This window comes from Marmota marmota, unplaced genomic scaffold (genome assembly GCF_001458135.2).
Source record: "Marmota marmota marmota unplaced genomic scaffold, marMar, whole genome shotgun sequence".
NCBI classification, from domain to species: Eukaryota; Metazoa; Chordata; class Mammalia; order Rodentia; family Sciuridae; genus Marmota; species Marmota marmota.
This window is the reverse complement of record NW_026000222.1, coordinates 3,912,178-3,924,340: the sequence shown is the minus strand read 5'-3', so window position 1 is coordinate 3,924,340 and position 12,163 is coordinate 3,912,178. Positions and strand designations below refer to the sequence as shown.

Genomic DNA, 12,163 nt, shown 5'->3' with positions numbered 1-12,163 from the left:
CAGGGAGGGCTGCCGAGAAAGAGCCCACCTCAGCTAGGGATGGGCTGACCGCTGATGACGGAGGGGGCCCCAGAGGGCATGTGGGGTCAGGGCCCAAAGCCCAGGGAGACAGGGACAAGGGGTCAGAGCCACCTTGCCAAGAGTTTGCAGCTTCTGAGACAGCTGACCTCACCAGGGAGTCTTAAGATACCCCCACAGGCCCCTCCTCGGGGTGGGGCTTCCCAGGGCTCTGAAGGAGCTCAGCTGGCTTCTCCAGGGCCCCGCCCTCAGGGGCCCCTGTGAGGCCCCCAGCCTGAGGGTGGGGTGGAGGTCTCTGAGCTGAGCCTGCCGCGGATTGGCAACATGACTCCTGGCCAGACCCTCATCTGTAGCAGGTGTGCCACGTGGGGTGCCAGGGGCTTCCCTCCCCCGCTTGCCCTGGGAGCTCCTCCAGCACGGGGCTCCCTCTCACCTGAGGCCTGCCACGGGGCAGACTCCTCACCTCTAACAAGCTTGATGGGGAGGCAGCTGCAGCTGGTCCCGAACCACACTTGGAAGGGGACCCCCTCTTCAGATGGCAGAAAGGTGGCACTGGCCCCACTCTGAAAGAGGCACACGAAGTCCGGTCTTGAAATGGAGTCTGTTGGTTCCTGGAAGCCAGCCCCCTCCCATTCTTACACTCCCTTGTACCCGAGTCCCCTGGGGCAGCCGTGTTCTGGCTGCAGCCCTTCCCCAGTGCTTTTGCCCCAGCGGGTCCGGCTGGGGCCTGGGAACCTGCGTTTCTGATGAGTTCCCAGTGCTACTAAGGCTGCTGGCTGGGGACCTCCTGTGGGAACCGTGGCTGTAAGCTATGTCAATGCCCAGAGCCCCACCCATCCGGCCAGCCCACACCTGTCAGACACCAGGGGGGCCTCAAAAGGCTTTTTCCTTGTGTGCTCCTAAGGTCCCACCCTCTGATTTGGTTACCTCCTTAAGGCTCACACAGCCGAGCTTAATATATGCTTGACCAGCTGTGACCAGTTTCTCAGCATGCATGCACAGGTTGAAGGAAGCAGGGCTGGAGGTCCAGGAGCTCAGGACACACACAGCACTTGGGCTGCCACCATGTGTGAGCTGAGAGCCCAGCTTTCGAGAACGTCCACCTCAAAACACTGAGAATGTTGCCATGGTCCTGCTGCACACAACAGGGCCTGGGCTCAGGCAAGGGCCGTGACAGGTGCCCAGCATCTCACCTTGAAGGCTGCAATGCCACACACCTCCCTGCCCCTCTGACTCTTTTTTTTTTTTTTTTTTTTAAAGAGAGAGTGAGAGAGAGGTAGAGAGAGAGAGAATTTCAACATTTATTTTTTTTAGTATTTGGCGGACACAACATCTTTGTTTGTATGTGGTGCTGAGAATCGAACCCGGGCCGCACGCATGCCAGGCGAGCGCGCTACCGCTTGAGCCACATCCCCAGCCCCCCCTCTGACTCTTGACAGTGCTGGGGACAGGTTGGATGAATGAGTGAGTGAGCACATGGACAAGAGAAGACGAGAAAGGGAGAGTCACTGGGTTCCCCTGACCCCGGCCTCTGCCTTAGGTTCCTGTGGCTGCTGTAACAGAGCACCACAGACCAGGTGGCTTAAACAACGGGCATTTATTCTCTCGTGGTTCTGGAGACCAGCAATCTGAGGTCCAGGTGTGAGCAGGGTGGTGCTCCCTCTGAGGGTTCTAGAGGGCCTCTCCTGCCTCTTCCAGCTTCTGGGCTGTGGGCATTCCCTGGAGGAGGCCACACTGCTCCGACCTCGGCTCCATCTTCACGGGGGTTCCCTGTGCCAAGGCTCCCAGGAAGGCCCCCGGCTGGGGCCTGGGATCGGGCACTGCTGGGAAAGGCCTTTCCTGCCTTCGACTCCTTGTCCTTCTCACTGGAGTGAGGTCGTTGAACCTTGGGCGATGCTGCTGGGCACAGCAGGGAGGGCAGCAGAACAGCAACAGCCTGGGCCAGAGGAAGCGGCGTGCGGCATTCATGCAGCCTGCCCTGGCCCTGCGAGCAACCGAGGCTCGCTCTCTGCCCACTCCTGGCCTCCTGAGAGCAAAGATAAAGAGCCCTTCATCAGCGGCTGGGGACTTTGTACTCCTTAATCTGGCTCTGGGGGCTCAGGGGCATTTTCCTGTCCCTGCCGGTGGGTCCCTCATTAGCTGCCCATTAATGTGCATGACTTGGAAATTGGCCACTGGGCTGTGAAATTCCAGGCCGTGGGGAAAACCTCTTAATTCTGAGGGGCTTTGAAATCCACCCTCTGCCGGCATCACAGGGCTGCATGACCTTTCCTGGGCTGTGGAGGGGCGCCCTGTGGGGCCCCATCTGCAGCAGCCGGGTGGTGCCCCCCCAGAGCCCTGCTCCCCGCCCCGCTGGCCCCACACAGCCTCCTCCGGCGCAGAAGGCAGGCAAAGAGATGCGCAAAGGCGGCTCTCCCCAGCACCCACACGCCCTGGCCACCCCTGGATCCTGTCTTCTCCCCATGGAGCATGTCAGAGGACAGGCCAGGGACTCCCACGGCAAAGTGGCTCTGCTGGGTCCCTCTGCACTCACACCCGTCGGGGATCAGGGAAGCAGACTGGTGACACGCAAGGGTCTCAAGCTTGTGCCAGGCCAGCCGGGTCTTCTGTGGTGGGACCACAGGGAGCGCAGCAGGCAGAACACACCTGAGGACACGCTGCCCATGCCCACAGTGAGGGCTCTGCAGGTGCTAGTGACTGCTGGGCCCTGCTGCCCATGGGGAGGGTTCTTTGTGGGAGATGTCCTGTGTGAGCAGGGCAAAGAAAGGCACAGGGGAGAGTGCAGGTGGGCAGGATGGCTGAGGGCAGCCAGGGCACTCTGCTGAGCCACTGCGGGCATGACGTCTCCATGCAGCACTGCACAGATCCCCGCAGTCAGGCTCTGTGTGCCTCTTCATGACACCAGGTCCCTGGGGACACACCAGCACATGGACTCCCAGCATACCTGTGACTGTGGCTGGCTGGGACAGACAACGGGAATCCACACCAGGGGTAAAAGGGACCCCCGGGAGCAGGACTGCTCAGGTGAGGGACTCGCTGCACCCTGCAGGCGCTGGCCAAGCACACGGCCTACAACACTTTGCTCAGGGACTTGGAGGCTCCCTCCAAGGCTCATAGCAGCAAGTGGTCAGGCTGAGGCTGGACCCAGGCAGCCTGAGTCCAGAGCCTCTGACAACTTCCCCTCAACGTTCCTCCAAGGTGGACCCCTGGAATCCCACTATCTCTAGCTCCAGGACAACAAACCTGTTGGCCAGACTCCAAGCCACCTCTCCAGACCCCAGTGACCCTCTTCTTCTGAGAATTGAGCCCTGCTCTATAGGAACTCTCCCCAACAAGGAGCTCTCTCTCCAGGTTCATCTCAGCAGCAACCCTGTTCTGCATTCCTCCCAGCACCCAGATACCTTCCTAGGGTGTCACTGTCCCTTTTAGAGCGAGGATAGACATGGAACACTGAGCAGACACCAGCAGGAGAGAACAGGAAGTAAGCACACAGGTCCTGGATCTGAGCAGGACAAGTTCACGATCTCCTCTGCTATCTGTCTCGAGTCAGGGTGGCAGTGGGCATCCTTGGGCCTCCTCTCCTCTGTGCCCGTGGTGACGCACCTTGGTCACCGTCTGACTGTGACGGTGACCAAGGTGCATCACCACGGGCACAGAGCTCCAATGGCAGCCCCCGCTGCAGGAGGCAGGGTCCTGCTCCTGGGGCTGCTCTCTGTTAACGCAGCTCCCGTGGGTCTCAGGCTTCCTGGCTGCAAAGCTGTCCTTGCTCAAGGCCACCGTGGTCTGTGGCTGAGGCGGAGCTCCACCTGTCAGAGTGTCCCTGTGCAGGCTCCTTCCTGGAAAGGCCCTGAACACCTGGAAAACCCCACTCTGTTCCCGACAGCCTCTGCATGCACTCTGGGTATCCATGCTAGTCCCCCTGTCCTCGTTCTATCCCAACTGTCTGACTTAAGCCCAAAGTGTGTGTATACCCTGAGCCCAAGCTAAGTATGTTCCATCATGGGCTGGCGGGGCCACCGCCACTACAGAGGCCCCCGAAGTCCCCTTGGCAAAAGCAGAGTGCAGCAGAAGAACTGCTCACAAGGACAAGAAGCATGACAGACGCCGACCTGGGAAGCCAGACAGGGACCCCTGAATCTGTGGAATGCGGGGATCTGTGCAATGCTGCATGGCGATGTCATGCCCACAGTGGCTCAGCAAAGTCCCAGGCAGGAAGGTCCCAGGGACCAGGAAGAGGGACCCACGCCCAAGGAGGCAGGTGACCCCAGGCCACGCAGCCAGCGTGGAGGCAAGCTCTCCAGCCCAACACCTCTGGTTGGAACATCATCCCACAGGGTTATCACCTAGCAGGTTAGGCTGATGCCACTAAGAACAACAGAGAGTTTTGGTCACTTCACACAAATAAAACCAACCAACCAAAAAACAAACAAACAAAAAAAACCCACTTTAATTCAATCACTTGCCAACATTAAAAACTGGAAGGTTTCATGTAATCCAGACTTCAGGCTTCTGTCACATCCAAAGCTGCGCTGCCAGACAGGGCCTCATCCCCAGAGAGTCCCATCCCGCTGCCCTTCCCACTGCATCCTGCCTGCTCCGAGTGCTAGGGGTGTGCCGGAGCGGGGCAGCCCACACACGGGAGGACTGGTAGGGAGGCCAGAGCGCCACCACTGACAAGCAGGAGCCACTCTGAGATCCACTGCCAGCTGCTGCCCGTGAGCACGGCTGTGCTCAACACCAACAACCGGGAGGCCACCCGTGTCGAGAAGCCAGCACTTCAGCCCACAGCAATGCCACCAAAATCTGGCAGGCAAGAGCAGCACAAGTGCAAGAGAGCTGCAGGCAACCCATGCGACCTGCTGTGCCAGACTCAGGAGTAGCCCTGGCCACGGCCCCAGGCCCTCCTCACCTGTGATGTGCAGATAGGCAGGGGCTAAGCAGTACCAGGCTGCCTTGGAGCCAGACATCACCCCAACACCCACACAACCCAAGAGGAAAGTGGAAAAACTGTACCTTAACGAAATAAAAAACACTTATGTGTCGAGGAACACCACCAAGAAAGTGAAAAGCCAGCCCGACAAGTGAGAGAGAACACCCCAAGTCTGATAGGAACCTGTCCTGGGAACATATAAAGAACTCAGGTGCATAATCAGAATAAGAAATGAGCCAAGGGGCTGGGGCTCGGGCTGAGCGGTAGAGCACTCGCCTAGCATGTGCGAGGCCCTGGGTAAATCCTCACCACCACATAAAAATAAAGATATTGAGTCTAACTACAACTAAAAAAAGAAAAAAGAAATGGGCCCAGGCTCTAAACAGACACCTCCCTGAGACCCGCAAGCCGACAGCCAGGAGCAAAGGAGCCCCAGGCCTCTCTTCAGGGAAACAAATCCAAACCACCCGAGACACCCCCGCGCGCCTGCAGTGTGGCGTTGACCAGAGAGAGGGAAACCCCAGTGCTGTGAGGAGGGCCGCTGGAAGGGCAGGAGGGCAGGTGGTGCCGGTGCCTCGGGAACAAGCCTGGCCGTTCCTCGAGAGTTCAGCAGAGCTTGATGGCTTCAGTCCCAGGCATGTGCCCAAGAGAAAGAGAAACACAGCCCACAAAAACTGACCACGAACACTCCCAGCAGCGCCAGAGGGAAACCACCGAGTGCCCATCAGCAGCAGGTAGACGGGCAGACCGACCCACTGGGGGTGGAGGAGCGTTGAGGCACAAAAGGACAAAGTTTGACACATGACACACGAGAGCCTTGAGGACAGGACTCAGAGTCAAAGAAGCCAGTTGCAAGGACTACCTGTGAGTCACCCTGAGTTGGTGACAGCACACAGCACAGGGTTTCTTCTGGAATCTGACAGTGAATGGCAATGGCTGCCTAACTCAGCGAACCCCAGGACTCCCTGGACAGGGCACTTTAGAGTGGAAAGTCGTGTGGTCCGTGACTTAGCTCTCAGTAGAAAAACTCACAGGCCAACTGGCACCTGTTCCAGGTTGTTACCAGAGAGAAATGAGAAGAGGAGCCGGCAGGACACAGCGCTCTCCAGCTTCATATGGGTAATGCATATTTATTGAAAATTTTCTTCACCGACAATGGTGAAATCAAGACCCCAAATTACAAAACATGATGGCAATTGATACTTATAAAAATAAAGCAAAGGTCTGTGTTTCACAGATTTGTGCCAGTCTCCTTTGAACCTCAGTCAGAAAAGAGAGTGATTCCTTATGATGTCATAGTAAAAAACTGCATTCCATTGACAAAAAAATAGCTTTGCTTCCAAATAGCACAAGTCTTTAAAGTGACTTTCCCAACAATAAATATAGAAAATAGCCTTTAACCAGCTCAGCTTGGTGGCTGTCTCACGTAGTTAACAGGAGCTCTCCGCCGTCTTTGGTGCGCTCAGCTGCTGGTGAGCTGCTGCCACTGCTGCTGCCGCCGCCGCGTCCCTCCTGCAGGGGTCCAGGTGTGAGGTGCATCAAGGTGTGCCACCAGGCCTGCACGGGACTCAGGAGGGGGGCCTGCGCGCGACCCAGGAGAGGGCCTGCAGACAGGACACTCTAACTGAGCTGCAACTGGAGGCTGGATCCTGCTGAAAGAGGAGCCTCTTGGGAAACCCTCCCAGGCTCTGCTTGCCCACCAGAGCCATCCTCAAAAACTCTTTGGCTTGCAGGCTCAGCCAGTCTGACCGTCACACTGATGGGGCCTTTGGTGGGTGAAACTGCTGCATGAGCTGGGGGCGCTTCACCCTGGGCTTCCTCCGCTTCGGCCTGCTCTTGGCCTTGTTGATTTGCACCACAAAGAAGGCCAGGACCACCATGGCTCCCAGGAAGGCAAACACGGGAATGGTCTGGCCCACCTCCTGGTTGTAGCGGCCAGGCATGATCCCTGCAGGAGGACAATGGAGAGTCAGCAGTGTCACAGAGCTACTGCCAAAGCCCTTTCTACAAGCCAGACTCCTCAGAAACCAACGGCTCTGATTTCATTAGCTGAGGAGCAGGACACACTTCACTTTTCAGCCTCCACTAAAGTGACCCAGGCCGTTAACAGAGCATGGGAGAGAGAGGGGGGCAGCATGGCTCCCCAGTCAAGCAAAAGCACTCCTAGCAGAGGGCAGGGGGCTCTGGTCCCTCTTCCTGGGCTCACTACATAAGCCCAGGAACAAGCTTCGCTCCTGTCACAGCCTACAACAGTGGGGCCCAGACAGACATTTTGTGTCCCTAACAGCAACAGAAGATGGATCTCAGCCTTGATACAGGAAGGAAGAGGAAGGAAGCAAGGCAAAGAGCTGGGAAGGCCACACCCCCATTTCTAGGAAAGCCCTCCCAGGACAAGACATGGGTGAAAACCAAGAGTGGCCACTGCAGGACCCTTGGTTTAGAACGTCAATGACTCTGCAGCCATCGTCAGTGCACCCTGTGACCAACATGTGAGGCCCCCAGTATCCCAGATTAGGCTGGACAAGACTGTGAGCCACCAACTAGTAAGACAGCATGGGTACAACACGCAGGAACGCCACGGTCACCACCACACACACGGAGGTGCCATCGGACAAGACGTGCTCTCTGTGGCAGCACAGGATCATTAATCTTCAGAAGTGAGGAACCTGTTCAGGTCGTGCGACCACAACTCAAGGGCACTCCTTCCTGATCCCAGGGGTTTCTGGTCAAGTCCTGAAACCCAGAAAACCCTGTTTGGAGCTAAGAGTCCTCGGGGAGACTGCAGGGGTTCATGGGGCAGAAGAATTGCCCATACTCAGCTGGAGTGATTTGGTACAGATCATCTCACTAAAGAAGAAGGACTTGTCCCGAGTACTCTATTCAGGTCAAAGGCACTGTATGGGGAGGACACAGGACACATCACCTTAGGGCACAGCCCAGCTCAGCTGACTGCCATCCTAGATATGGGAGGGCAGAGAACCAGAGACCTATGGCCAGCACAGCTGCTGCGAAACAGCGTAAGACAGGCTCCCTGGGTCCTGCTGGTTTGCACAGCTCTCATGAGTGTGCAAGTGACTCGGGAACATTTCAAGTGTATCACCTGGCCAGCACGAAAGAAACTGAGACTGGAACATCAATGAGGAATTTTCTAAGAAAAAGAGTAACACCTTCATCCTACAGACACACTTCTGGCTGACCCACACCACAAAGAAGACCAGGACTGCCATGGCTCCTGGAAAGGTAAAAGCAGGAGTGGCCTGTCCACCTCCTAGGGACAGGAGGAGACCATCTGGAACAAGATACAGCAAGGTTCAGCACAAGGGCGAAGCACCTGAGGACTCACCTCCAGGAATGTCCCAGGCACCACTTTCTCCAGGGGACAAGGGTCGCACTTGTGGGCGATTTGATCGGAAGTTGGGTAACGCCACCTTGTCCAGGTCGATGGAGAGTAACTTCTGATGTTTCCAAAGATTGCTTCAGGGGAACAGATGAAAACAAGGATAAGCAACATGCCAGCCCAGGAAGCTCAGCCAGCACCTAAGCAGCAACAAGTTTCCCCCTCTACCTGCCTGACCACCGCTACAGAGCAAGTGACCACTTCCAGGTCCTGAGAGAAACCACCATATGGTCCATGCTCTGAGCTCTCCGTGTTCTACTTGGTCTACAGTGCTGCCAACAGGAGCCCTTTCCTGCTTAAAACTGGAAACATTACCACACAACACAAGGACAGTCCAGATGGACCCCTGAAAGGAGCCAGGGATGGGGGGTGCTGAGGCTGAGGAGTGGTCATGGGTGGGTGCCTGGAGGCCTTCTGCTGCACTGGGTACCAAGCGTTGCTGGGTGCAAAGCATTACAGTGGAGGGCACTCCAGGACCATGCACAGGGACTGGACAGACCAGTGCTGGGCACCAGCATGTCCTCAACAAAACCACCTGGGGTGAGAACTGGACAAGCACACAAGCCACCAACTAGTGAGAGAGCATGGATACAACACACAGGAACGCCACTTCCATGTGTGTGGTGGTGATCCTCAGACAAGATGTGCTCTCTGTAGTAGCACAGGATCGTTAATCTTCAGAAGTTGAGCAGCCCATTCAAGCAATGTGACCACCAACTCTAGAAGTCAGTGGCAGCCTGGGGCTTGTGAGCACGTGTGAGGCATTGGGTTTGATCCTCAACACCACACAGAAAAAAAAAAAAAAAACACAAAATAAAGGTATTGTATCCATTGATAACTAAAAAGAAAAAGAAGCCCGTGTCCAATCCCCAGCAACCAGCAGCAGACGGCACAGGTAGACACCGAGGTCCAAGGAAGGGCGTGGAGGGAAACTCCGTGCTGTTCTGGCTTCAGTGAGAGAGATGTTTGTAAATGACGAATTCTGTCTTTCTGCTGTCAGTGCATTTGGAAGCTGTCAGACAGTTTCTACTCTGGTCAAGTGAAGGTAAGGACACCTGGTCCCATGACAGCCACAGGGGAAGAGGAGTGTGGAGCCTACGCAGGTGGGGGGTGCGGAGAGGATGCCTAGGCAGGGCAGGGAGCCGTCAGCGGCCCCAGCTGCTGGTGGCTGGGAAAGTGCCCACAGGTGCTGCAGCCGGTCTGTTTTATGTGACTTTGCAGCTGAGGGTTCACCAGTCTGAAAACTTAACAGACAAAAGTTATGGGATTAATGGCACTCGAGCCTCGGGTCTGTAGCTGGGTGTGTGAGGGCTGCACTGTCATCTAACAGTGATGTCCTGCCCTGGAGTTTAACCATCTGTGCTGGCACTTTCAGAGGCAGCAGAGGTGGGAACAGCACACTGGTGGAGGGGGAGGGTCCACCTTCAGTGGGGTCTCTCGTGGGGCTGACACTCCCAGAGTGGCTCTAGGAAAGGACACCGATGCCCAGTAAAGGAGAGAGAAATCCATCTTTCCGACAGATGGAAACCTGGCCTGGCCAGTGGCTGCCGGGGCTGGCTAACATTGGTCTCCCTCTCAGGGTTCAGAACATCTGTCTCCATCTCTGAGGACTGAGAATAAATTTCAACAGATGTGAAACATGAGATGAATATGAAGCAGGGCAATGGATTAAGGAGAAGGAATTGCTGGGAATGACAGACAACATCAAAGCCCAGCAGCTGCACGTGACCAACACCCTTGAGGGCAGTGTCTGATGACCACTTATGTGGCAGGCAGATACTAAGAAATTCTGTCACTCTTACGAGAGTCCTGAATGGCACTATGGAGAAAATTGAGTTTTCATAACTGTAGCCAGTACTGACTGTCCTCTGAGTGTAAATTTCTGACCATGTATGGAATATAAAGAATGCTACAATAATAGTAGGTTACAAAGAAAAAGGATGCAAAAATAGAAACATATCAAAAGTTTTAAATGATGGGATGTTAACTAGAATGGGAAGTACCCAGTAATTAAAGTTGAGGAAGAACTCTACGGCTCAGAAGACAGTGTGATGATTCTACCACTTTCTGGCTGTCTGTGGAGCCTGTTCTGAATGAAGGCATGTGGTCACTGAGTGGTGTATTACAGCACTCTTGCTGGACGACAAGGTCACTGGGTGATGTATCAGAGCACTCTGCCATGACGACTAGGTCACTGGCTGGTTTATGAAAGCACTCTGCTATGGCAACTAGGAAAGCAGAGAGCGTTTCCACGCCTTCCTGCAGGTGTCCTCCTGCTCGTCAGTGTGGACAGTCACCTTCCATCTCTGGCTATGCCAAACCTGTCCATCACTGAGCGTACACGGTGGCAGCCTTGAGAATGGAGAAGGCAGGCAGGAGACTTCTGCAAAGGGAGTCCACGTCAGGGTGGGCAGATGAGGAGAGGGCTCTGATGGCATCCCTGACACCTTGCCCACTGCACCACTGCAGAACCCACCCCCATTCTCAGGAGAAGCACCCTCATGTCGTCTTGCACAGGCAGGGATGTCCCAAAGAAAGAGAAGAGTTGGCCTGAGCTGGCCCAAGAGAGAAACAGCAGCAATACTCAAGTTCTGCAGCCAAAAGGAAACGAGGCAGATGAAGAGGCCAGACAGTGAGTGGGCGGAGCGCGGCTTCAGGCGGCCCTGGAGGAGCACAGACCTGCAGACAGAGGCCAGGGCTGCTGTGGGACAGGGAGCCTCACCAGCCATGCCACCAGCACAGGACATGAATGGCACATGGCACTCTTTCTGGTCAGGCTGCCACAGCAGAACCCAGGCCGACGGGAAGCCTCTGCCCGTGAGGGCAGGAGAGAGACCTATCTGTTCCATAACCAACACCTGGAACAGGACGCACACCTGCCGCAGCCACCAACTCCCCACCGCAGGCCAGAGCTTCTGCTCCAGCACGGCTGTGAGCAGCTGTGAACAGGGCTGACAGGAGCACAGTCCCAACTCCCCAAGCACCTGCTACAGGACACCACAAAAGAGCACACCCTAAAGGCCAAGGTGAGGGCACATGCCATGCATAACCTTTAGCAAAAGCAAGCCAGGAAGTCGGATTTTCCAATAGTGATGGCAGTAAAATTCCATTCTCTCTTGTAAGAAAAAAGGAATGAGTCACAAGCCCTGTGGAATAGGGAAAAGCACATGCAGACACTGACCTGGGTGCTGTCTCATTCAAAGGCTGTGGCTTGGCCCAAGACAAGTGTGGACAGGCTGGCAGAGGCCGGGGTTTCGGGTCTCCCAAATGGGCCTCAAGAACTTTGGAGTACCGGTGCAGATGGTTTCCTGTGGTCAGCAGCAGTAGCAACAAAAAGGGGAACGAGCACAGTTATTAAAATGCAGGGAGAAGACACGGCTGTGGGAGCTGGTCTGTGGCTCCTGCCAGCAGCCTACGGTGCCTTGTTGGACCGCCCCCCACGAGCTTCGGGACCAGACCTGATGGGCAGCCCCCAGACAACACTCGCCTTCACTGGGAAGGGGAGCAGAGGAGTCTGCACAGTTCCCTTTAAATGGAACCATTCATACAAAGCACTGGCCAGTCAACCTCTGCTGACCATCACCACATGCACAAGGCCACCCTTGAAGACTCTATAACTAGAGATAGCTGCCACAGAAAAATCCTCTCTTCTGGAACAATTTCCTGGCAAAAAATAAAAGCGAAACACAAAAACAAACAAAGTGCTATAATTTTAAAGTTTTGTTTCTTAAATCTGCACCACCCAGTGCTGTACCACTAGCCACATGTGGCTACTGAAAACGGAAACAGGGCCTGTGTCTCCCACCTGAGCGAACACA

At 55.6% G+C, this 12,163-nt stretch overlaps 1 protein-coding gene across 4 annotated transcripts in view; it reads right to left on the bottom strand.

The window, feature by feature from the left end:
• Positions 1-6,058: 6,058 nt before the first annotated feature.
• Mbtps1 (membrane bound transcription factor peptidase, site 1) overlaps positions 6,059-12,163 on the bottom strand; it is a 43,159-nt gene continuing 37,054 nt past the window's right edge. For all 4 annotated transcript variants that reach the window (XM_015496009.2, XM_048792571.1, XM_048792570.1 and 1 more), the window contains 3 exons: positions 11,527-11,653; positions 8,292-8,422; positions 6,059-6,896 (listed from right to left, as the gene is read on the bottom strand). In XM_015496009.2, coding sequence (XP_015351495.1) covers positions 6,700-6,896; positions 8,292-8,422; positions 11,527-11,653 — 455 coding nt within the window. In that variant the 3' untranslated portion in view covers positions 6,059-6,699. The remainder of the gene's footprint in view (positions 6,897-8,291; positions 8,423-11,526; positions 11,654-12,163) is intronic.